Source organism: Ictalurus punctatus, chromosome 16 (genome assembly GCF_001660625.3).
Source record: "Ictalurus punctatus breed USDA103 chromosome 16, Coco_2.0, whole genome shotgun sequence".
Lineage (NCBI taxonomy): Eukaryota > Metazoa > Chordata > Actinopteri > Siluriformes > Ictaluridae > Ictalurus > Ictalurus punctatus.
In genome coordinates, this window is record NC_030431.2 from 22,421,664 (window position 1) to 22,446,764 (window position 25,101).

General features: G+C 38.3%; 1 protein-coding gene across 1 annotated transcript; it reads left to right on the forward strand.

Annotated features, from left to right (window-relative positions):
• Positions 1 to 3,998: 3,998 nt before the first annotated feature.
• On the forward strand, positions 3,999 to 8,096 carry LOC108276563 (beta-microseminoprotein). The gene is made up of 4 exons (XM_053687100.1): positions 3,999 to 4,094; positions 4,730 to 4,808; positions 5,727 to 5,844; positions 7,843 to 8,096. The coding sequence occupies exons 1-4, from the start codon at positions 4,092 to 4,094 to the stop codon at positions 7,949 to 7,951; spliced, it is 309 nt and encodes a 102-aa protein (XP_053543075.1). The 5' UTR covers positions 3,999 to 4,091; the 3' UTR covers positions 7,952 to 8,096.
• The last annotated feature ends 17,005 nt before the right edge of the window (positions 8,097 to 25,101 follow it).

Consider the following 25,101-nt stretch of genomic DNA (forward strand, 5'->3'; position numbering starts at 1 on the left):
CATTTGGTAAATAATTTGAGATTTATTCTTTCTTTTTCTTTTTTTCATTTGTAACCAGTTTGAATTTCTAGAGATTTGCTGCAAAAGATATGGAAATCAGAGACAATGGGATTTCGACATTGTTTTAATTTAAAAAAATATAGGCCACCATGTTTTTAATCTGGTGGCAGACGTAGGTCATGCAAATCCTCAAGGCTGTGCCTTTCTGAGCAAATTGCTATCTACCACCAAGGCAAGTATCACACCGGCTCTGAAAATTCCACTCTTCACATACTATGATTCGCACCGTTTCTCACTTGTAGACGAAACCAGGACGAAACCCCTATAGAGACAAACACCTGAAGCTCCACACAAATGATGTGAACACCTCATTTTTACTGCATCCACTATTCAAACGAAATCATATTGTCACACCTGCTCTGAAAACACCTATCAGTCTTTGTCCTCACAGAAAGATCACAGGAAAATTATACACTTTATATTTCACACTTCACACTTGTGCATGTGTTTTTATTTTTCATGTGATTAATTCATTATTCATTCATTCATTCATCTTCTGTAACAACTTCAACCTGCTCAGGGTCACAGTGGATCTGGAGCCTCTCCCTGGAACACTGGAAGTGAGGTAGGAATACACCCTGGAAGGGACACCAGCCCATCATAGGACACTACACACACACACACACACACACACACACACACACACACACACACACACACACATACACACACACACACACACACACACACACACACACACACACACATAGGAGTAATTTGTGTGATGCTCTGGGCGAAAATCTATTGGAAAACCTTTCCAGAAGAGTGAAGGTTATAACAGAAAAGAGGATAAAATCTGGAATGGGATGCTCAGCAAACACAAATGATTGTGATGGTCAGGTGTCCACATATCTTTGCCCATACAGTGCAAGAAGATTCTGGAAATTTCACCTTACTAGAATGTACATCAGGCCAGGTATATATACATGGTGGTGCTTGAAAGTTTGTGAACCAGTGGTCATTTATTTAATGAGGGAAATGATCCAATATTATGTATCTGTGAGTGGAAAAAGTATGTGAAGCTTTGCTTTCAGTATCTGGTTTGACCCCCTTGTGCAGCAATAACTGGAACTAAACATTTCCAATAACTGTTGATCAGTCCTGCACATCGGCTTGGAGGAATTTTAGCCCGTTCCTCAGTACAGAACAGCTTCAACTCTGGGATGTTGGTGAGTTCCCTCACATGAACTGTTTGTTTCAGGTCCTTCCACAACATTTCTATTGATTTAAGGTCAGGATGTTGACTAGGCCATTCCAAAACATTAACTTTATTCTTCTTTAAACATTCTTTGGTAGAACGACTTGTTTGCTTAGGGTCATTTTCTTGCTGCCTGACCCATGATCTCATGAAATTCAGATCAAGTAGGAGCCACACCCGATTCCACCTGTTTAATCAGTTGATCTTGGCTTTCAATAGATTCAGGTGTGGTTTCTGCTTGGTTGGAATGAAATCCTGCACCCACACCGGCCCTTTCTGGATAAGATTGGACACCCCTGTGCTAGACATGCAAATCTGATCCATGGAGGACTTAAACTCACAGGACTTAAAGGATCTGCTGCTAACATCTTGGTACCAGATACCACAGCACACCTTCTCAGCTCTTTTGGGGTCCATGCCTTGATGGGTCAGACCTACACAATATTAGGCAGGTGGTTTGAATGTTATGCCTGATTGGTGTATATTTTTACAATGAGTTCTTTCATGTTCTATGACTAAGGCTTATGTTCTTTGGCTATGTAACTTCCTCCACACCCTCCCAGTGAGCAAGACAAAAAAAAACAAACATCTTGCTGGTTCAAGAACGTTACAATGACCTGTCATGGTGTTTGACTTAGGTTCGTTTTCTGCTTTATCCTTCTGAAAAGTGTTTTAGATTCTCTAAATTTTTCATGTGTGTCTGGTCCTCATTATTGGACTGTACCTCTGCCTTTGCATGTTTAGTTACACACAAAGGCAGTGTTGTCCACTGGAACTGAGAGACCCAAACCTGTCCCAGCATGACAAATCCCCTGTCCTCCATGAAGACATGTTTTGCCAAGGTTGGAGTGGGAGAACTCGAGTGTCCTGCACAGAGCCCTGACCTCAAAACCTAGTGAACACATTTGAGATGTACTGTTACGCCAACTGCACCCCAGGCTTCCTTAACTAACATCAGTGCCTGACATTCCCTCATCCAAGCTCCTTTAATTTTATGCTCCCTATTTATTTTTTATTTTTTTTAGTACAAACTTTTGTTATAGATTTTTATGTTATGACTTCTACATTATCAAGTCAGTACAACAAAAAACATTTTCGATTTCCAAACATTAAATTTCTAGCACAAAATTAAATGTTACAGAAAAATGTTTGTATGTCAGTAAAAAAAAAAAAAAAAAAAAAAAAAAAAAAGCAGCATATTACGTAAGAGACACTTTTCAGACAAAAAATATAATGAATGTTGCTGGGTTTTGCTGCAAAAATGAGAAGCAAGTCCGAAAGTCAAAGTCTCCAGAAGAACCGTGACTGGATCTGCAAGTTTCTCAGTAAAATTTACCAGCTAATTTCCTTATAAAACTGCACATTGTACCTGAGACTACTAATATATATATATATATATATATATATATATATATATATATATATATATATATTTAGCAAAGGGTCATCACACCACATATCGACTTTGTTTCGTTTATTACTGTTTACTGCTCTTTACAGTCTTTTTTTTAAAAGGAGAAACATTTAATTTCATTATTCTTGAAGGCATTTTTACTCTACAGCATTTCTTTGAATGTGCCTAAGACTCTTTGCACAGTACTGTATTTATTAATGCTTCATCGCTGTAACGTTTGTCCATACACTGGAATCTACTTGTTTTCACTCCTTGAGTAAACTCACATTTATTACACAAACAGCTGGCATAAAACATATTGATATGGAGTGTTTGATCATGACTGATCATGTGATCCTCGGAAGTCCAACCCTCATTGTGCTGTATTTAAAACCACACACTGTGTATAGGTAATAGATTTTGAAAACTGGAGTGTCCCAACTTGTTAAAATGGTGAGTTGGCCTGAATATTACCAGTGTATTAGTGAACACATTTGAGATGTACTGTTACGCCAACTGCACCCCAGGCTTCCTTAACTAACATCAGTGCCTGACATTCCCTCATCCAAGCTCCTTTAATTTTATGCTCCCTATTTATTTATTTATTTTTTTAGTACAAACTTTTGTTATAGATTTTTATGTTATGACTTCTACATTATCAAGTCAGTACAAAAAAAAACATTTTCGATTTCCAAACATTAAATTTCTAGCACAAAATTAAATGTTACAGAAAAATGTTTGTATGTCAGTAAAAAAAAAAAAAAAAAAAAAAAAAAAAGCAGCATATTACGTAAGAGACACTTTTCAGACAAAAAATATAATGAATGTTGCTGGGTTTTGCTGCAAAAATAAGAAGCAAGTCCGAAAGTCAAAGTCTCCAGAAGAACCGTGACTGGATCTGCAAGTTTCTCAGTAAAATTTACCAGCTAATTTCCTTATAAAACTGCACATTGTACCTGAGACTACTAATATATATATATATATATATATATATATATATATATATATATATATATATATATATATATATTTAGCAAAGAGTTATCACACCACATATCGACTTTGTTTCGTTTATTACTGTTTACTGCTCTTTACAGTATTTTTTTTTAAAGGAGAAACATTTAATTTCATTATTCTTGAAGGCATTTTTACTCTACAGCATTTCTTTGAATGTGCCTAAGACTCTTTGCACAGTACTGTATTTATTAATGCTTCATCGCTGTAACGTTTGTCCATACACTGGAATCTACTTGTTTTCACTCCTTGAGTAAACTCACATTTATTACACAAACAGCTGGCATAAAACATATTGATATGGAGTGTTTGATCATGACTGATCATGTGATCCTCGGAAGTCCAACCCTCATTCTGCTGTATTTAAAACCACACACTGTGTATAGGTAATAGATTTTGAAAACTGGAGTGTCCCAACTTGTTAAAATGGTGAGTTTGGCCTGAATATTACCAAATTGAATTGTCTTATTATCAGTGTATTTGATTATGGGTTTCATTAACATTCCATGCAGTGCACTGGAATTGTTAATCTCTTTGTACAAATAATTCTGGTTTAAACAGAATTCATGAAGTGCATGACTTTCACCTTGTGTGTCATTACAGATATTGCTACTCATTATGATTAATGACAAAAATAGAAGAAACAAATTATTTTTAAATACCTTTGTTGCATACTGTACATAGTGTACTGGGGAAAATACTTATAACTCACAGCCTTTACATTTTATTGGTAAATAATTTGAACCTATATTGCTTTCCTTAATAAAGTTAAATATTTCTGTCAGCGAAAACACACATTAAAACAGAGGTATTTGAACTGTGGAGAAAGAATTGGGCTACAAGTGAAGGTCAGGATGGAAAATACAAAAAAAAAAACATAATAATTAATTGACTGTATTAAACCTGCAAACCTTATTATTATATATTGTTATTTTATGTTATTACTATTATTTCTTTCTTTTTTAATTTTTTTTTTCCAGTAAATCATAATTAAAACAATACCCTGTGCATATGGGATGATTCTACATTTTAAACATATTTTTTATATGTATATGCTGCTGAAGAGGTCTGTTTTCGTGAGTTTTGTCCTGCTTGCTCTCATCCCTGTGAACCATGCTGCCTGCTGGTCCAAAATCAAACCAGGTATTAAACCACACACACACACACACACACACACACACACACACACACACACACACACACACACACACACACACACACACACACACACACACACACACACACACACACACACACACACACACACACACACACACACACACACACACACACACACACACACACACACACACATGCACACATGCACACATGCACACAATATATACAGCCAAATCTAACCCTAACTTTACCATTATTTATAGAACACATTTATAGCCTGGCATATCCAAGCCATGTACATGTGGTTTAGTAATACAGTAATAAGCAATTGACTCTCAGACAATGTAAATTAGTACTAGCTTTGAATTTTTTTAAATCACTGAAATTTAATTGAAACAGATAATCAAAAGTAAAATTGAAAAAAATAAATAAATAGATAAATAAAAAAACCTGAACTGAATAAAAAAGTATTCCTTCATTGTATGTCACTTTGAATAAAAGCGTTTGCCAAATGCATAAATGTAAATGTACTATAGTCACTGTACCTTGAGTCAGCAGTTCCTGTGTGCTCGTTTGTCGTCTTGAAAAAATATCTGACAGTTTGGCACATTTGGCCGCATCATCCTCCAATGCCTTTCTTTTTTTAAAACCTTTTTTTTTCAGCTCCTTCTGGCATCTTTTTACCATCCATTTTATCCTACCTGGAATTAGCTCAATCTTGCGACTGTAACAATGAAAGGTCACTGTGGCCTCCATTCAGTCAGGTTTGATGCTTATTTAGGCCTTTGTAATCAATTTTCAATTTTAAACAGTTCGACCTTCATAAATTTTAGTTGAATAACTGACATTCCTTGCTGCCACCATGTTGCCACAGAGTACAAATATTATTGTGTCTATTTATTTTGCATTTCGAAGTTGAATATTGACTCTGTTTTATTCTAGGTGTGACTAATTGTTGGGATGACTTGGATAAAAAGTGGCATTTAGTCGGATCCAGCTGGAGAACCCGTGAGTGTCAAACCTGCAACTGCGAGGTCGATTACATGAGATGCTGTGATGGGTAAATACACACAACATAGTAAAATACTCTTACATGCAAAATATGTACATGCATGAACACAGCTCATTTCTGCAAAACAGTTCTCTACTAGATACTCAAATCTACTAGATTTAGCCAGTAAGACTCAAGCTCAAGTATAGTTTATTACCAAACACAATCAATTTCCTTCATTCTGGTATCAAAGTAACAGGGAGTTTTTCATCCCAGACAACTATATGCTCATAAAGCTCAGTGGATCCCTGTATGACTCTGAGACTCTCAAGCTGCTCAGTGCAACAGTCCCTTCACTCTGACACAAAAGCAGGTTAGCAACCTTTATGTGTACCAAATCAACTGCGTAATGCAGGTAGAGGAAATTCTACTAGGGTTTGAAATGAACTGTGTCATAGATGAATGAATTACAATTATGACTTAATATTAAAATTGATAGTTTGATCAAAGTTACTTGTGCATTGCACTTGAACCAGTTAGATGGCAAACTAACTATTTCATTTGGCTGTTTAATTAAAATGTGCTTGAAGATGAAGTAGCTAGCTTGTTAAACAACAAGCTTCAAAGAGAAGAGTTAGCCAGCCCTTAAATAATTTATTTAGTTTTGTGTCAGCTCTGGTCCTGCTCCCTCACTGTCATAAACAAGTTAATTATGCAGGCAGAAATTGTACCTGGACTACTGTCATGTAAAGCAGGGTGAGGTGGATGCAAGTACAGGAAAAAAGCATTTATTAAAGGGCAGGTAGACAATTCCAAAACATAATGGTCAAAAAACAAGCACAGAGTCAGGCGATTAGCAAACGAGCGAAACTAGCCATAACCACAAAAGGTGATGACAAAAACTCGATCAAAAACCAAGACTCGAGAACACTGAAACAATACTTTGCATTAATCAAGACTAAAAACAGAATGGAGGCAGTGGTGGCTTGGTGGTTAAGGCTCTGGGTTACTGATCAGAAGGTTGGGGGTTCAAGCCGCAGCACTGCCAAGTTGCCATCGTTGGGCCGTTGAGCAAGGCCCTTAACCCTCTCTGCTCCAGGGGCGCTGTATTATGGCTGACCCTGCACTCTGACCCTAACCTCCTAACATGCTGGGGTCTGTGAAGAAAAGAATTTCACTGCATATGTATATGTGACATATAAAGACTCATTAACATTAACAGGAGTGATTGTGACACATTAGGGAGACAACCATTGATAAGACAAGGAATCACAACAAACACACGTTTGAAAGTAAACAAAGACACATATGGCAGTGAAAACAGTCGTGAAAACCCGGAAGCGTGCTGATGTGTTCCGAACTGCTAAAGCGGGGAACACCTGACTAACTACATATACAGGAAAATATTACTCTATTTTGTAATTCATCTACAAGAAATAAACTTCTATTCTTAAATGTTGGTGTTTCCTGCAACAAGACATGAATCCAAAACATAAAGCAGAATGATGAAAAGATGCAATGAATTGATTCTCTCAATTTTGAGACCTAACTTTGAAACAATGAATGTGCAAAGATTTTAACAACTGAGAGAGTCCAAAAGTCAATTAGAAAATATGCTAAAAGTTAGAGGCACATATAGAGGCAAAGCATCCAAATGTATGTATTTATTTATTGATAAATTCATTGATCAATTAGTTTATTAATACATCCAGAAAAGGAAATGCAAATGTTTGAACTTATATTGTTTTTTTTTTTTTCTCCACTATTAATATCTTAACATACTGTGCACCATTTGACAATTTTATTACTTGTGATAATGAAGGAACATCTGTATAACACAAATGCAGGCCATAATGAAGGAACATCTGTATAACACACATGCAGGCCATTTCAATCGTATTTGTGCTCTGTTGCTATTGTCATGGTCATACATTTGCTAAATCTTTGCAATAGTTTCACTTTTACACACATGTCTCTAAAGGCACGATTAATACTTCTAATAAAAACTATTATTTATTGTATGTAATAATATAGGTTATATGTAATAATCTTTTATTCATTTTACAGATGGCCAAGTGTGTCTGGAGGCTGCACCATTGAATATGATTATAAAACCTGTACGTATGAAGTCATTGTTACGGATAAAAGTGTTCCATGCACGGCTGTTGGAAAGTGATTGTCAAGATGAACTGAATTAAGGTTCATCACAGAATTAAGTGACCAGAAGCACAAAAATAACATGATGATGACTTTGATCTGCACATATAATACAGCATACATAAAAATAAAAAATAAAAATGAAATAAAGTAAATAAATGAAACTCTTGCTGAGTCTTTTGTGTCTTTAGATAACCAAATTGTCAGCAAAGCCATAGTTAAAAAACAGGTAGTGCTGGTTAAGCGGTTAAGGCTCTGGGTTACTGATCAGAAAGTCGGGGGTTCAAGCCCCAACACTGCCAAGCTGCCACTGTTGGGCCCTTAAGCAAGGCCCTTGACCCTCTCTGCTCCAGGGGCGCCATATCATGGATGATTCTCTGACCCTGACTTCCTAACAAGCTGGGATATGTGAAGAAAAACAATCTTAATGTGCTGAAATGTATATGTGACAAATAAAGGTTTCTTCTTCTTAAAAACAAGCACAATGAAATAACAAAACCACGCAAAGAACCATGTGAAGAGTGCGCTTAAAAATAGTAACCAGCTAGAAAACAGGAAGCAGGTGAGTGTGAAAGATGTCAAGTCCAGACAGGGATTGGGAGGTGGAGTGTTCGCTCCGGGATCTGTGGTGGAGCTGGATGTGACTGTAACCCTGACCCCACCCCCTCTAACCCTCAACGCTTGTGCCTGGGGGCATTAGCCAACCATTTCGGATGTGCTATAAGATTTCAAAAACTGAGCTGTGAGTTGCATTGCTTGATTCATTAATTTTTACATTTTAAATTTTCATGTTTTATTGATCACATATTACTCACATGATGCATAACAGGTTTGCAATGCACTTTCACATGCTTTTCACGTTATCACATATTACTCACCTAATCACATGTGGGAAAACATATGATCATGTGAAATCTATGATCATATGTTCATATATCCACCGGTGCGGCCTCCTACATTCTGCACACGCCCGAGCCTGAAGGTACGGCCACCATTTCCTGCTCCTGCTACACGCTGGCAGTCCGACCTCCCAAGTCCTTCCTTCACATTACTCACCGCTATCATGTTGTTACACAAAACAAATATATCTATGTCTATTTATATTTTTCTCTGAAGTTGGACATGAGATATGTGAGTTTTAGGTGAGACTCATTGTCAAGTTTGTGTGGATAAGACGTGGCACCCGGTCAGATCCAGCTGGACAAACAGCGAGTGTGCAAATGCTGATGCAGGGCCGATTACATTTCACGCTGTCACAGGAAATTACACAACATAGTGTTACAACCCGCTATCATTGGGATGGGAAGGTTTTTTTTGAGTGCTGTGCCATATTTTGTGTGCAGGTCTGAACTCCCTCCCAGAGTTTCCAGCCTGCCCTAGCCTGCCTTGCTCCCACCTCACAGGATGACATCACTAAATGGTGGCCATATTTAAAGAGGAAGAGGAGTGAGAATGGTGTGGGATGTTGGAGGTGGTTATGTGTGATTTGTTGTTGGGAGAGTGTTTGGTTTGTGTTGTTTGCCCTTGTGGTGATCAAATTCTGTATTCTGAATGCTGTTCTGGCTTTGACTCTTGCCTGGTTTTTGACATTGAGTTTGGTTGTCATTGTATCTGTCTATGTATATTCTCTTCACCACTGTATATATGTTCACTTGGTTCACTGGCAGTAGGGGTGTGGCTGCCATTTCTTTTGGGAAGAGGTCCTTTTGTCTCTGTTTTTGGCTTAGGTAGTAAGGGAAGTATTTGTATTTTCTTTGTATTTTCCTTTTAGCTAAGCTAGCTACCTAACAAAAGAATCCTTCTGTTTATTATTTTGGCCTTGGCCCACTCTGAAATTATGTCTGGTGTTTGGTTCTTTGTATAGTTGTATGTATGTATATAATTGTGTGTTACAATATACCACAACTTTTGAATAACCCTGTTTGTGTTATTCCTGGCTCCCTCATTTTTAAGGATCAATTCCATTGAATCCCGAGCTGGTTACTCTGTGCAGCCTAAACTAGACTGGGCCGTAACAATAGCGTAATGCTCTTAGAAGCAAAATATGCACTTCTATGCCAGTAATGCTCAAACTCACACTTATAGTGTGGAGTTTATTAGCATACAATCAATTTCTTATTTATTTTTTTTAACACCTGGTGTCGCACCTCAGATGATGTTTTACTCTGGAAACTTTGTGAACACCTAGTTTTTATTATATTCACTATTCAGATATTGACACACCTGCTCTGAAAACACTTACCAATGTTTGTCCTCACAGAAAGTTCACAGGAAAATTTCACACTCGTGCATGTGTTTTTGTTTTTCACGTGATCTAATCATTCATTCATTTATCTTCTATACCTTTACCTTCATTCATCTTCTGTGACTTTAACTGTGGGTCCTGGCATTCATGTAGATGTTACTTTGACAAGAAGCACCTACCTAAACATTGTTGTAGAGCAAGTACACCCCTTCATGGTGAAATCTTTGATCATATTTGCATATGTCTGATGGTGCGGCCTCCCACATCCTGCTCCTGCCAGAAGCCAACAGCACAGTATCCCAGATTCTGCTGCTGCCTGAGGCCAACAGAACAGCCTCCCATGTCCTGATCCTGCTTCAAGCTGGCAGCGTGATCTCCCAAGTCCTGCTCTAGCCTGAGGCCAATAGCACAGCCTCCTAAGTTCTGCTCCTGCTTGAGGCCGATGGTGCAGCCTACAATGCCATGCTCCTGTTTGAGGCTGACGGCACGGCCTCCTACATCCTGCTCAAGCCTGAGGCAGATGCCGCAGTCTCCGACATCCTGTTACTGCCTGAGTCCAACGGCATGGCCTTACAAGTTATGCGCCTGCCTGAGCCTGGTGAGTTTGTCCCAGCTTTGTCACCAGATCCCAGCAGAGTTCAACTCAGCTCTACCTCCAGATCTCAGTGAGGATGTCACCGACCCAGCGCCTGCTTCTTGCCAGTATGCCCCATGTCTGCTCTCTGACTCCTCTGGGAAAAGTCAACATGTCAGACCATGTCAGACCATGAATTTTGCCTGGATATTTTACCCAGTGGGGCCCCTTGGGGGTATCTGTCAAGAATTTCCCCTTTGTGCCAAGCGCTGCATGCAGAACCTGCACTTTGTCATGTTTGTTTGTTTATGTTGCCACATGTGTTTTTGTTTTGATTCATGTACTGTCTCCTCCTCTCACTGGTTGTCTCCATCACGTTTCCTGATTACTAACACCAGTTTGCCCCTTGATTTGTGTATGTATTTAAACCCTCATGTGTCTTTTACCTTCATGAAGTCTATATTCTTTACTGTGTTGATTGTTCTGATTTTCAATTCTTTGTCTGTTGCTCAAGTCACGTGTTTAGCTCAGCCTTGATCATCACATGACCTATGCCTGTTTGTTGATAATGACATTATGGAATTGTCTAAATTGCTCTTGTTATAGCAACAGAATCTGTCTCAGCCCCACTTCCTGACAAGAAGTATATGTTTATTCTCCCCAAGTCCAATTCATAATTGATGTTTCATCTGTTCATGGCTTTAGTAAAAAAAAAAAAAAAAATTAACATGAATTGCTACTGCGGAACAAAACATATCCACTTCACTAGCAATGAATAATCATTAACGGTTGAGCATTTAAACAGTCACTGTTGTCTCAATTCAGTCACAATATTTGCTTATCCAGCCCTTTTTTTTAAATACAGTAGCTGGACCTTTCAAACATTTTGTTGAATTCCACAGTGCAAGGAAATTGATAGGCATCAAGGTATTTTTACAATATGGCACATGACCACTAGTAACAATTATATGACAATTTTCCTGAACTTTCTTGTGTACTTGTGGGCTTAGTGTGTTCAGTCCTATGTCTGTGCTCTCATTACTTGCCGGTATCATGTTGTCACACAAAACAAATATTCGTGTGTCTATTTATAATTTACTATGAAGTTGGACAGTGACTCTATTTTAGGGGGTCTCATTGTCAGAATGGTGTGGATAAGACGTGGCACCCGGTCAGATCCATCTGGACAAACAGTGAGTGTGCAAATGCTGGTGCAGAGTCGATTAAGTTTCATGCTGTCACAGGAAATTACACAACATAGCGAACTGCTCTTTGATGTAAAATATGTGCTTCCATGCAAGTAATGCTCAAGCTCACACTTACAGACCAAAGTGTGGAGTTTATTAGCATACAATCAATTTCTTCTTCTTTTTTAACAGCTGGTGTTACACCTCAAATGACGTTTTTTCTCTGGAAACTTTGTGAGCACCTAGTTTTCACTATACCCACTATTCCAACAAGATCATATCGTCACACCTGCTCTGAAAACATCTACCGGTGTTTGTCCTCACAGAAAGTTCACAGGAAAATTTCACGCTTCACATTTCACACTCGTGCATGTGTTTTTATTTTTCACATGATCATAATTTATTCATTTATCTTCTAAACCTTTACCTTCATTCATCTTCTGTAACTTTATCATCATTCATCTTTTCCTTAAGGGCAGTGGCCTCTTTCAGCAGGATAATGCGCTCTGCCACACTACAAAAATAGTTCAGGAACGGTTTGAGGAAGATGACAAAAAATTCAAGGTGTTGATTCGTCCTCCAAATTCCCCAGATTTCAATCCAATCTAGCGTCTGTGTGATTTGCTGGACAAACAAGTCAGATCCAAGGAGGCCCCACCTCGCAACTTACTTAGGACTTAAAGGATCTACTGCTAAAATCCTGGTGCCAGATACCACAGCACACCTTCAGAGGTCTTGTGGAGTCTGAGAAGTTTTCGTACCACAAGGTGGACCTACACAATATTAGGCAGATCATTTTAATGTTATGGCTGATTGGTGTATATTTGTTTACAGTCAGTGTCTTTTATGTTCGTTGGCTATGTAACTTTGTGTCATGCCTCCTCCACATCTTCCCAACGAGCAAGTCACTTCTCCTTCTTGAGCTGGGGAGATGAGTAAGATAAAAAATATATATCCTTCCTCTTATGGGCTGCATTCTAGTTGTGCTCGTTAAAAACCTTTACATGGGCCTGTCATGGTGTTTGGCTTCAGTTTGTTCTCTGTTTTATCCTTCTGAAAAGTGTTTTGGATTCTCAAACTTTTCATGTGTTTGCATTTGTTGGACTGTAACCGTGCCTTTGCATGTTTAGCTACACATAAAGGCAGTGTTGTCCTTCACTGGAACTAAAAGGCCCAAACCTGTTCCAGCATGAAAATGCCCCTGTGCTCCATGAAGACATGGTTTGCCAAGGTGGGAGTGGAAAAACTCGACCTGACCTCAAAACCTTCCGAACATATTTCAGATGAACAGTTATGCTGATTGCACCCCAGACCTCCTAAACCAACATCAGTGCCTCAGCTCACTAATGCTCTTGTGGCTGAATGATCACAAATTTCCACAGCCATGATCCAAAATCTAGTAGAAAGCCTTTCAAGAAGAATGGAGGTTATAACAACAACAAATGGGGACAAAATCCAGAATGGGATGTTCATCAAGCACATATGAATTTGATGGTCGGGTGTCCACAAACTTTTGGCCATTTGGTGCACTTAGTATATGAACAAGAAGATTCTTGAAGTTCTACCTTAGTAGAATGTGTCATGCCATGCAGTGTCACATTCCTAGTATCAAGCCACCCCTGAACCAAAGACAACACCAGAAGCATTTTACCTGGGCTAAGGAGAAAAAGAACTGGACCATTTCTCAGTGGTCCAAAGTCCTCTTTTCAGATGAAAGTATATATGTATAGTGCTGTTATGAGAAAATAATCAACCTCGAGTTGGTAACCATAACTCCGCTTTGCGCTGGGTCGCATCACACCACCCCACCATTGAGTGTTTTCTTAAATCCTTACCTATTTATTATATACTAATATATTTTGATTTGATTTTACAGATGGCCAATGAGCACATCTACACTGAATGGAAGGTGGAAATACATACTACATGGGACATCAATCCATTGCACGGCACCATGTACATTCACATTTGCACACTCATTCACACTTAGGGGCAATTCAGCGGGACAGTGGGAGGAAACTGGAAAACCTACAGGAAACCCACTCAGACATGCGAAGAGCAGTACTGTAACACTAGGTCAGGATCAAACCAAGGACTCTGGAGGTTTTATTCATTATTTTCACATATTATATTTTCACAGTTTATTTATCACATATCATTCACAGGACGCCATGTATTTACTTCAGGGTATAACAGGTTGAAATATATTTTTCACGTTTCATCACATATTACTCATATGACCACAAGTCTTTTTTTTTCCCTGCCTTATCCTTTTCTAAAACTTGAATAAACAGATTGCGCAAACCATGCTGATATGGAGTGTTTATTCTTAGTGCATGTGATCCTGATAACCCCAGCACTCTTTCTGCTGTATTTAAACTCATGCATCCACTTTTACTTTACAGACTCATTAAAGTGCCCCAACTTGGAAAAATGATGAGTTGACCTAACAACATTATACCCAAGTGGATTGTATTGTTATCTGTCTAACGACCCATACGCTTCATTAACATTTCCTAAAATGGACAGGAATTGTTAATCTCGGTTCATACGGAATGTCAGAGTTTGTATAAACTCGCATTTGTTTAAACACGTGCTCTACGATGTTAATGATAATAATAATGTTATTATTTAGACATCATTTAAAAGTATGAAAACTGCCCATTGGCAAGAATATAGATGATAAATATTTTTAAATAGTTGTTGAGTTCATTTAATTAGATTATTTACAATATACAATAACTATTATGAAGTATTAAGATGTACAATACGTATCATTAACCACTATAAATGATTTAGTAAGTCCAGTGAAACTTGTTCACGTTTTATTGATCAGATATTATTCCCATGATGCATAACAGGTTTTTCCCAATCACATGTGGGAAAACATATGATCATGTGAAATCTACGTGATTTTTCCATAAGGGTGACTCTGTAAGGGTCCACTCGGGTTTATTATCTGCTTTACCTTTTTGGCATTTGTGTTTTGGATTCTCCATTTATTTGGGCCCCTTTCTGTGGATTGTACTTTTGACTTTGTGTGTTTGGATCTTTATTTTGTTAGCCTTGAGTAAACTTTGCTGTTACTCAAATCACTGGGACAAATCTTATTGAAAAGAAGTGTTTACTGGGAGTGTGAGTGATGCCGGTAACTCTAACCCACTTTCTGCTGTATTTCAACCCCATCTGCTTCAGATCATAGTTGAAAATTAATTTATTCCCATATATGATTGTGTAATGACTCATAGGCTTCATTTACATATTCTGCAGTGTACTGGAATTGTTTATATTTTTAGGATAATCTTAGTTTATACAAAATGTCGGACGTCAAAGTTTTTACTTTGTGTATTTTTACAGATTGCTAATGATAAATGTGAAATATAAAAAAATGGTAAAAAAAAAAAAAAAAAAAAAAGGGGGTAATCATTGCTAAGAGTTTTCTTGAAAAAGTTTTCAGTTAATGTTTTCATAGTAAACTCGGTGAACACTTATGCTCTCACAACTTTTCCGTTTTTACTTTTAAGTTTTTATTCGTAAATAATCTTGCGACTATATTGATTTTTTTCCCCCAAAGTTCAATATAATATGGAATAATTTTATTTGTAGATTTATGACATATAATCCCAATAAAGTCATTACAATTCAAGGTTTGTTTGTTTGCTTTTTCTTTCCAAAGCCCATGATGAAGAGGTCAGTGTTCCTGGGATTTGTCCTGCTTGCGCTCGTCCCTATCATCCACGCTGCCTGCTGGCGAGCACTACCCAGTTTCGGTCGATGTTCACACACACACATTTCTTCTTATTCTTGTGAGGACCTTTCATTTACATAACTATTAATGACCACAACAGTGTGGTTTTTATGAACAAATTTTTATTTTGCAAATACAGTGCCAAAGTTAGCACTTTGTGTACTACCATGTCTATCACCAGATGTGTTGCATGGCAATCTGAGAGAATTAAGTGCAGCTGAGAGAAAGTGGAGGCAATCATGACTTGATACTTGAAGCTGGAAGCCTCTCCACAAGCTCCACATTAAAAATGTATATCCATAACCACCCCAATTGGCTTACCTTTAATCATAAACAAATCTCTAATGGTTTAGGATTGAAAGGTAACTGTTGTGACCATTCAGTCATGTCAGCTGCTTATCCAGACATTTGTACAGAATTTAATAGGAACAAAGAATTTAATGCAACTGAACCTTCACAATTTTTAGTTGAAGAAATAGTTATCAAGGGTCTTGATGCACACTACCACATCTGACAGCCATGCTGAACTTTCTTCTGTGTTTTAATGTTGGCAGAAATAACAAAAGCAGGATTAGTGTGTCAAGGCATTTGGGCTCACAGTGCTACGCAACACAACATATTCTTCAATAGAATCACCTGTACACATGCTCGTTCATGAAATTATCCAGTCAGCCAGTCGTGTGGCGGCAAAAACAAAAACACCCAGTTCTTCTGGAGGAAACGTCTTATTCTTGAGTACAAGGTCAGAGGAGAATGGTCCGACGGTTTTAAGCTGACAGGAAGTGGTTAAATAACCACGCTTTACAACCATTCCAAACCTTGATGCAGATGGGCTACAATAGCAGAAGACCACATCAAGTTCTATTCCTCTCAGCTAAAAACAGGAATCGGAGGCTACAGTGGGCACGGACTCAAAAAAAAAAAAAATCCTGCACAGTTGAAGATCTGATAAAATCTAGGCACAAATTGTCTGGCTTTTAACCTGTATGTTCGTGATTTGATGCATTGTGCATTATGCATGAATAGCCATGTGTATGGGTGTTTCTAATAAACTAGTCAGTCAGTGTATATTGCACTTTGAAGTTGAACAATGACTCACTTTTAGGTGCGACTCATTGTCAGGATGACTTGGATAAGACATGACACCCTGTCGGATCAAATGGACAAACAGCAGATGTCAAAAGTGCTCATGCGATGTGGGGATGGAATGCTGTGACGGGTAAATACATGCAACATCGAATATGTGCATGCATGAACACTTCATTTCACTGCTAGAGACTCGAAGGATGTATTAAAATCCCGATTCCAGTAACGCTCAAGAACACGGAGTTTATTAGTAAACACAATCGATTCCCTTCCTTCATACTGTATATTAGTATATTAATTAGTTGTTTATATACTTTATACATACGCCGGGGCAAAGATTTGCATCCCAGCTGTTTTTGAGTAGGGAAAAGGAAATTGTACTTTTGATTTTGTAATATATTTCGAGCATCTTTTGCCTTAACCCTCTTAGTTTTGAGATCTGACATTATAAAATGAAAGTTTAAACTGAAACGGTCCAAAAGTTAACTAGATGATATGCTAAAAGTCAAAGGTAAATAGAAAAGAAAAGCATCAAGTTTATTTATTTATTTTATATCGCATCCTGAAAGACATTGTTTTGTTGTTGTTGTTTTTTTTCCACTATTAATATATTTTATATGTTGATATTTCGGTTTGTTGTCAGCCATTTTGTTCATGTTTGTTCTCTGTTGTTAGTAAATTGCACATTTCTGCTGTTTTTATTTACAATTATGTTACTAAGATGCTATATTGATAAACGTAATACTAATACTCTTTATTAAGTAATAATCTTTTTATTTATATTACAGATTGATAGCACATGCGTCTGGAGGCTGCACCGTTATACCTCATTATCGAACTTGTACATATGAGCTGGTTGTTACGGTTAAAAGTCTTCCATGCATGGTTGTTGGAAAATGATTGTCAAGATAAAGTGAATTAAGGTTCTTCACAGAGTAAAGAGAGCAGAAGTACAAAAATGACATGATGGTGATGTTGAACTGAACCTATAATAAAGCATTACTGACTTACACAAAAACATTACCTGAGCCTTTTGTGGTTTGATGTATCAATACAGTGAGGGAAAAAAAGTATTTGATCCCCTGCTGATTTTGTACGTTTGCCCACTGACAAAGAAATGATCAGTCTATAATTTTAATGGTAGATTTATTTGAACAGTGAGAGACAGAATAACAACAAGAAAATCCAGAAAAACCCAGGTCAAAAATGTTATAAATTGATTTGCATTTTAATGAGGGGAAATAAGTATTTGACCCCTCTGCAAAACATGACTTAGTACTTGGTGGCAAAACCCTTGTTGGCAATCACAGAGGTCAGACGTTTCTTGTAGTTGGCCACCAGGTTTGCACACATCTCAGGAGGGATTTTGTCCCACTCCTCTTTGCAGATCTTCTGCAAGTCATTAAGGTTTCGAGGCTGACGTTTGGCAACTCGAATCTTCAGCTCCCTCCACAGATTTTCTATGGGATTAAGGTCTGGAGACTGGCTAGGCCACTCCAGGACCTTAATGTGCTTCTTCTTGAGCCACTCCTTTGTTGCCTTGGCCGTGTGTTTTGGGTCATCGTCATGCTGGAATACCCTTTGATGCGGTGAAGTTGTCCTGTCCCCTTAGCAGAAAAACACCCCCAAAGCATAATGTTTCCACCTCCATGTTTGACGGTGGGGATGGTGTTCTTGGGGTCATAGGCAACATTCCTCCTCCTCCAAACACGGCGAGTTGAGTTGATCTCAAAGAGCTCCATTTTGGTCTCATCTGACCACAACACTTTCACCCAGTTGTCCTCTGAATCATTCAGATGTTCATTGGCAAACTTCAGACGGGCATGTATATGTGCTTTCTTGAGCAGTGGACCTTGCGGGAGCTGCAGGATTTCAGTCCTTCACGGCATAGTGTGTTACCAATTGTTTTCTTGGTGACTATGGTCCCAGCTGCCTTGAGATCATTGACAAGATCCTCCCGTGTAGTTCTGGGCTGATTCCTCACTGTTCTCATGATCGTTGCAACTCCACGAGGTGAGATCTTGCATGGAGCCCCAGGCGGTGGGAGATTGACAGTTCTTTTGTGTTTCTTCCATTTGCGAATAATCGCACCAACTGTTGTCACCTTCTCAGACTTCCCAGACTTGTGTAGGTCTACAATCTTGTCCCTGACATCCTTGGAGAGCTCTTTGGTCTTGACCATGGTGGAGAGTTTGGAATCTGACTGATTGATTGCTTCTGTGGACAGGTGTCTTTTATACAGGTAACAAGCTGAGATTAGGAGCACTCCCTTTAAGAGTGTGCTCCTAATCTCAGCTCGTTACCTGTATAAAAGACACCTGGGAGCCAGAAATCTTTCTGATTGAGAGGGGGTCAAATACATATTTCCCTCATTAAAATGCAAATCAATTTACAACATTTTTGACATGCGCTTTTCTGGATTTTCTTGTTGTTATTCTGTCTCTCACTGTTCAAATAAATCTACCATTAAAATTATACACTGATCATTTCTTTGTCAGTGGGCAAACGTACAAAATCAGCAGGGGATCAAATACTTTTTTCCCTCACTGTATATCAGACTAAAACCTCTGGTTTAATAGAAGAAAATTCCTGTATATTGTGCAGGACTTTGCTGAGACATGATCTGTGGTGAAAATCAGAATATGTCATGAACTCAGAAGCAGGTGGATGTCTTAAAAAAAAAACAAGCTTTCAAGATAATTTGATCACAATGGTGAATATAACCAAAACAAAGTAAGCTAAATAATTAACCTGCTTCAAAGAGCGAGCACCGGGTCCTGCCGTAGTGTTTCGTTACTTTATGGCTTAGCCTACACACTGTAAAAATTGATGCCTTAGCAAGTAAAGATATCTTGAATAAAGTAAAGACTATGTAATGTTTATCATTTTGAGATTATAAGAAATGTAAGACCATTAAACCTATTTTTAAACATATTGAAGAATGCCGAACTTAAATTTGTTTTATTCTATTCGTCGATCATTTTGCTTCTTTCTAGAAATAAAGACTTACAGAATAGAATAAGTATAGAAGAAAATTTCCAACTATTTAAAAAAAAATACGAGGCTTTATAATTGAATACTTGTTTAAAATAATCTTATAAATAGAAATATGTATATTTAAGATTTCTTTACTCCTTTTATTTTGCAGTGCAGTTATAATCCCATGTAATTTCATTGTTAGATTATATCCACCATTTACCAATGCTCTGCTTCCTCTTTTCTTTTTCTTCTTGTTCTCTTACTTTTCTGGCTTCCAGAGAGAGACAATTCAAAATAAGCTTGCTCAAGTCCCACGTTAGTGAAACATTGTATTAAGACAGTTGATCATTGCACATTACGCATGAGGGATTTCGGTGTAAGGGGGCAATGTGCCTCACACCTCTATGGTTGGGGATTCGAATCCTTTCTCCGCCCTGTGTGCATGGCGTTTGTATGTTCTCCCCATGCTTTAAGGGTTTCCTCTGGGTAATCTGGTTTCCTCCACCAGTCCAAAGACATGCGTTTTAGGCTGATTAGCATTTCCAATTGTCCATAGTATGTGAATGTGTGTGCGATTGTGCCCTGCGATGGGTAGACACCCTGTCCAGGGTTTCCCCTGCTCTGTGCCCCATGCTCCCTGGGATAGGATCCAGGCTCCCCTGCGACCATGTGTAGAATAGGTGATATGGAAAATGGATGGATGTAAAGTTTCTAACTAATAGATAGTCAATGTTTTAAGTAGTTTGCCAAACCTGAGTACGTCACAGAGCACATCATAAAGTTTTCACATGATATTACCTGCGTGTACATTGTACACGTGTGAAGTTCAACTTAATGCTTCAAGTTCTTGCATCATCAATTATTTTTCCAACACTGCTATAGTATCACACTTCTAGCTCATTAACTAGATATCTGACGCTCACTTCTTACTTCATTTACTGCTGCGAAACTGTAGCGAGAAGCTAATTACACTGTGCACTTGTGCATAAATATAGTGGCAATAAAATTGTGCTGAATGAAATGAAGAATGTAAAATCCACACATAAGCAAGGGCACACAGAATAATTGATGTGAAGCCTCATTCAACTGAGTTCATCTTCACAACAAACTCAAGGACATGGATATGCTTTGGATAATGAGCTGAAAGTTGTTGTTTTTTACGGAGTTAATAACATGTAAAAGCAGTTCTGGTTTGAACAACACGGGCGGAAAGGACAGTACCTACGGGCGGTACTGTGACAGTACCTACTGCTCGGCCATTGATACAGTACGTAGTGGTCAGTATAAGTGGTAAGCATGAATACAATCTGGATGTACTAGTGGCTTGGCGGTTAAATCTCTGGGTTACTGATCAGAAGGTGGGGGGTTCAAGCCCCAGCACTGCCAAGCTGCCACTGTTGGGCCCTTGAGCAAAGCCTTGTATCATGGCTGAACCTGTGCTCTGACCCCAACCTCCTAGCATGCTGGGGGTATGCAAAGAAAAGAATTTCACTGTTCTGTAATGTACATGTGATCAATAAAGACTCATTATTAGCAGTAGGGCATCTGGGTATTTCTTGCCTACGGCTTTATGAACACTGAGAATTCGGACATACTACATCTTTGGCCTACTACTTATCATCTACTCTGTAGTAAGGTAGTATGGATATTCGGCAACATCCTTATATTGATCGTGTAAATGAATCCAGGTGTGTGCAGTCTAGTAGGAAGTTTAACATGAGTGTGATAGAGTTAGCGATGGTTGTTGGATGGTGTAGTCTTCAACGGCCATGTTTATAGGCCGATCTGAGTTCTGGGAGTTGTAGTCGGCGGCCATGTTTGTAGGCCGTTCTTTGTGAAGCAATGTCGATTGCAACATTGACGTGACATACAGTGACAGCTCATATATAGGGACTTTTATGGCAGATACTTCACATAAACTAAGACTAATAATAAAAAGATTTTAAAAATATTTTTGTTTAATAAAGTAATTTTTATAATTGGTGACATGGAGAAGGTTTTTTTTTTGTTAGGAGGCATTTATGTAACATTTATGGAAGGAGTATTAGTTGTAAGTGCTCTCAGTCTCGGTTACACTTTCCATTTTCTTGGTAAAAGAACAAGCTGTGCTTGTGAGTGTGTGTGAGAGAGAGAGTGCGGTCAGATTTTGTGTGTGTGTGTGTGTGTGTATGTGTGTGTGTGTGTGTATATTCAGTGAACGGAGGCGAGACCAATCAGACAGGGTTTACAGGAAAATACGAGAAAATACTCGTGTCTTATTGGCTGACTGCTCTCAGTTCTGCCAAATGCTAGCTCACACAGTCAGTGTGAGGAAAAAAGGATATACAGTGATTTTTTTAGTAAAGGGGTTGAAACTGAAACAGTAACATCCTCTGATACTGAACAGGAAAATAAGGCGTGTAAATGTTTATATGAGTTCCAGTTTACGTGAACATGAGGAAAGATAATGTACTTTGCATGGCACTGTAGCAGCTAAACCCATACAGTGATAGCTTAGTTATGCCTCTTCTTGGCTAGTGACACTAAGTCAAGTCAAATGGGTTTTTATTGCCATTCCTCTATATAGGGTGTATACACTGGAACGAAACGATGTAGTGATTCAGAATGCAGCAGCATGCCTCGTCTTCAACCAGCCAAAAAGGACCCATGTCACACCCCTCTTCATATCTCACCACTGGCTTCCTGTAGCTGTCCGTATCAAATTCAAGGCTTTGATGCTCACGTACAAGACCTTGTCTGGAACAGCACCTCCTACCTCAACACTCTCCTGAAGGCTTACGTTCCCTCACGCAATCTGCGATCGGTAAACAACTGACGCTGAGTAGTGCCTAGACCTCAGTGTGGCTCAAGGTCCCTTTCCAGAACCTTCACACTAACTGTCCCTCAGTGGTGGAATGAACTTCCAACCTCAATCTGGACCACAGAATCTGTCGATCTCAGATCCACCTCTTTCATGAACACCTAACTAACACCTACATTTTTTTTTTGAGTAACTTTCCCAACACTGAACATAACTGAGAACATGAACTAACTTATGTACTAACTAATCTAACCATAAACCATTCAAATGCGTAATGTGTCATTCATTAATAAATTAATTATTAATTGATCATTTATGCATTAATTAATCATTGGCAAATCACTGTGGTATAAGCAGAATAGCACACTCCAGACCCTGCTGTTATATTCGAAAATGTGCCATACGGCATTATTTTCATATAACACAACGGTCTGTCATATGGTATTCCTTACATAAATGACACTTTGTATCTTTTATCCATTTATAGCTACGTTTAATGTTTTGAAACGTCTGCAAAGCAAGTTATCACTGTTATCACTTACGCTATATCAGCTATCACTGCTCACAGTTGTTAGCATGATGCTAAAACGTGCTAGCATGATGTTAAAACATTCTAGCATGATGCTAACACATGCTAAAACATGCTAGCATGATGCTAACACATGCTAAAACATGGTAGCATGATGCTAAAACATGCTAGCATGATGCGAACACATGTTAAAACATGCTATATCCCCCTACCAGACCCTCTTTTTTTTCCTCAATCTTGAAGTTAATAAAATAAAATGCAGCTTGTCATGTTACAGAGAAACTAGAAAAGCCCAAACTTCTCTGTCCTGAACATGCTATGGAAAACTTTCTGACTGTTCCAAAGCACTGACATTGGAGACTCCTTCCATCAATTTTACATAAACATCTCCTTAAAGAAAATTTCACCCTATCAACAATCATTTTGTTAAATCACAACGTGTTTTGAATCCATTCATTTTAAGAATGTGTTGTTACTATAGAAACGATAATGTACATTGTCAGCTGCTGTTATAAAGAAAATGAATCAAGACTTTCTGACGAATCAGGTTGGAGAATTCAGCAGTTCAGTTGTGTAATGTTCATATTGCTTTATCAGAGACGGAGTATAAATTCGCATAAAGCCACAATAGACATTCATGAAACTCATAATATGCTTCCTATTGCTAAAAACATTTTTTAAAAATATGCATAGAAATGTAAAAATTAATTAACCTTATCTTCATTTCCCACCGGAGAGATGAACTAAATTCAATTAAATCTAAGACTCAGAGGCATGTGTGTTAGGAAAGCTCGTTAATTAGAACTTTTCTATCTCATTATACATCTTCTGGAGTGGCAACCCGAATATCTGCTTCTCCTCGTATTCACGTCGATGACTTTCAAAGAAATAGCCTGAACATATCATTCCTTCTGACAAGGGAAATAGGGAGTGAATCTTCTGTGCTGGCGCAATTGCCATCATTAAGGTGGACGTAATGCAGCCACAGCCTCAGGAAGGAAGGACAGGGAAATTTAGGACACAGACAGACACGTGATAACAGCACAGCGATGAGGTTTCAATTGGTAGCTTGAGGAAACCTTGAAGTGAAGAACACTGTATTTAGTTTTTTAGCGTATGTATGTACAGTGGTGCTTGAAAGTTTGTGAACCCTTTTGAATGTCTCATATTTACGCAGAAATATAGTTCATGTTCTCTGCATTTTTTTCAAATTTATTTGAAAAAAATGCAGAGAACATGAAGGAGTGGTAGTGAGGAGTCAGAAATGCAGCAGATACGTAGGAAATGGTTAAAGATGGAATAACTCGCTGCTATTACGGTAAAAATCACCAAAAAGGGACTTTTAAATCAAGAACAAGGAAGTATGCAGGTGGACAAACAATGTGAACAGTAATTGGTATTTTGGAACAATAGTTATCAGTGATTGGTCATTGGGAACAATGGTGATCAGTGATTGGTCGTTGGGAACACTGGTGATCATTGATTGGTCATTGGGAGCGTGATCAGTGATTGATCATTGGGAAGAACGGTGATCAGTGATTGGTCATTGGGAACATAGATGATCAGAGATTGGTTGTTGGGAACAACTGTGAGCAGTGATTGGTCATTGGGAACAATGATGATTAATGATGGGTAATCAGGAAGAATTATGATCAGTGATTGGCTGTCGGAACAATAGGGTTCAGTTTTTAACTCATGCAACAGCAACTCAGTCAGCAACTCAGCTTTACACACTGGTGGTGAGTCGAGCAAACCTGCTCTCTCAACTTAACTAGCCTATCATCTGTGATGTCAGCTGGAGCTGGATGTGTTATAAATAGTACCAGAAACCACATAAGGAAGCAAGTTGAGCTACTAAACATCTTGGCTAAGCCATTTGAGGTGCGTGTGTTAGTTATGCACATTAGCCCTGCAGACCTGGGACGAAATAAAGAATCAAACTTTGGACTGGACAACAAACGTGTCTCAGCTGATCTATTAGATTTGGTGTAAGAAAGAAATTGTGCACCATTAATAATTCT

Coding starts and splice junctions, on each gene's coding strand:
- LOC108276563 (XM_053687100.1), top strand. Junction 4,809..5,726: donor CTGGTCCAAAATCAAACCAG/GTATTAAACCAC, acceptor GTTTTATTCTAG/GTGTGACTAATTGTTGGGAT. Junction 5,845..7,842: donor TACATGAGATGCTGTGATGG/GTAAATACACAC, acceptor TTCATTTTACAG/ATGGCCAAGTGTGTCTGGAG.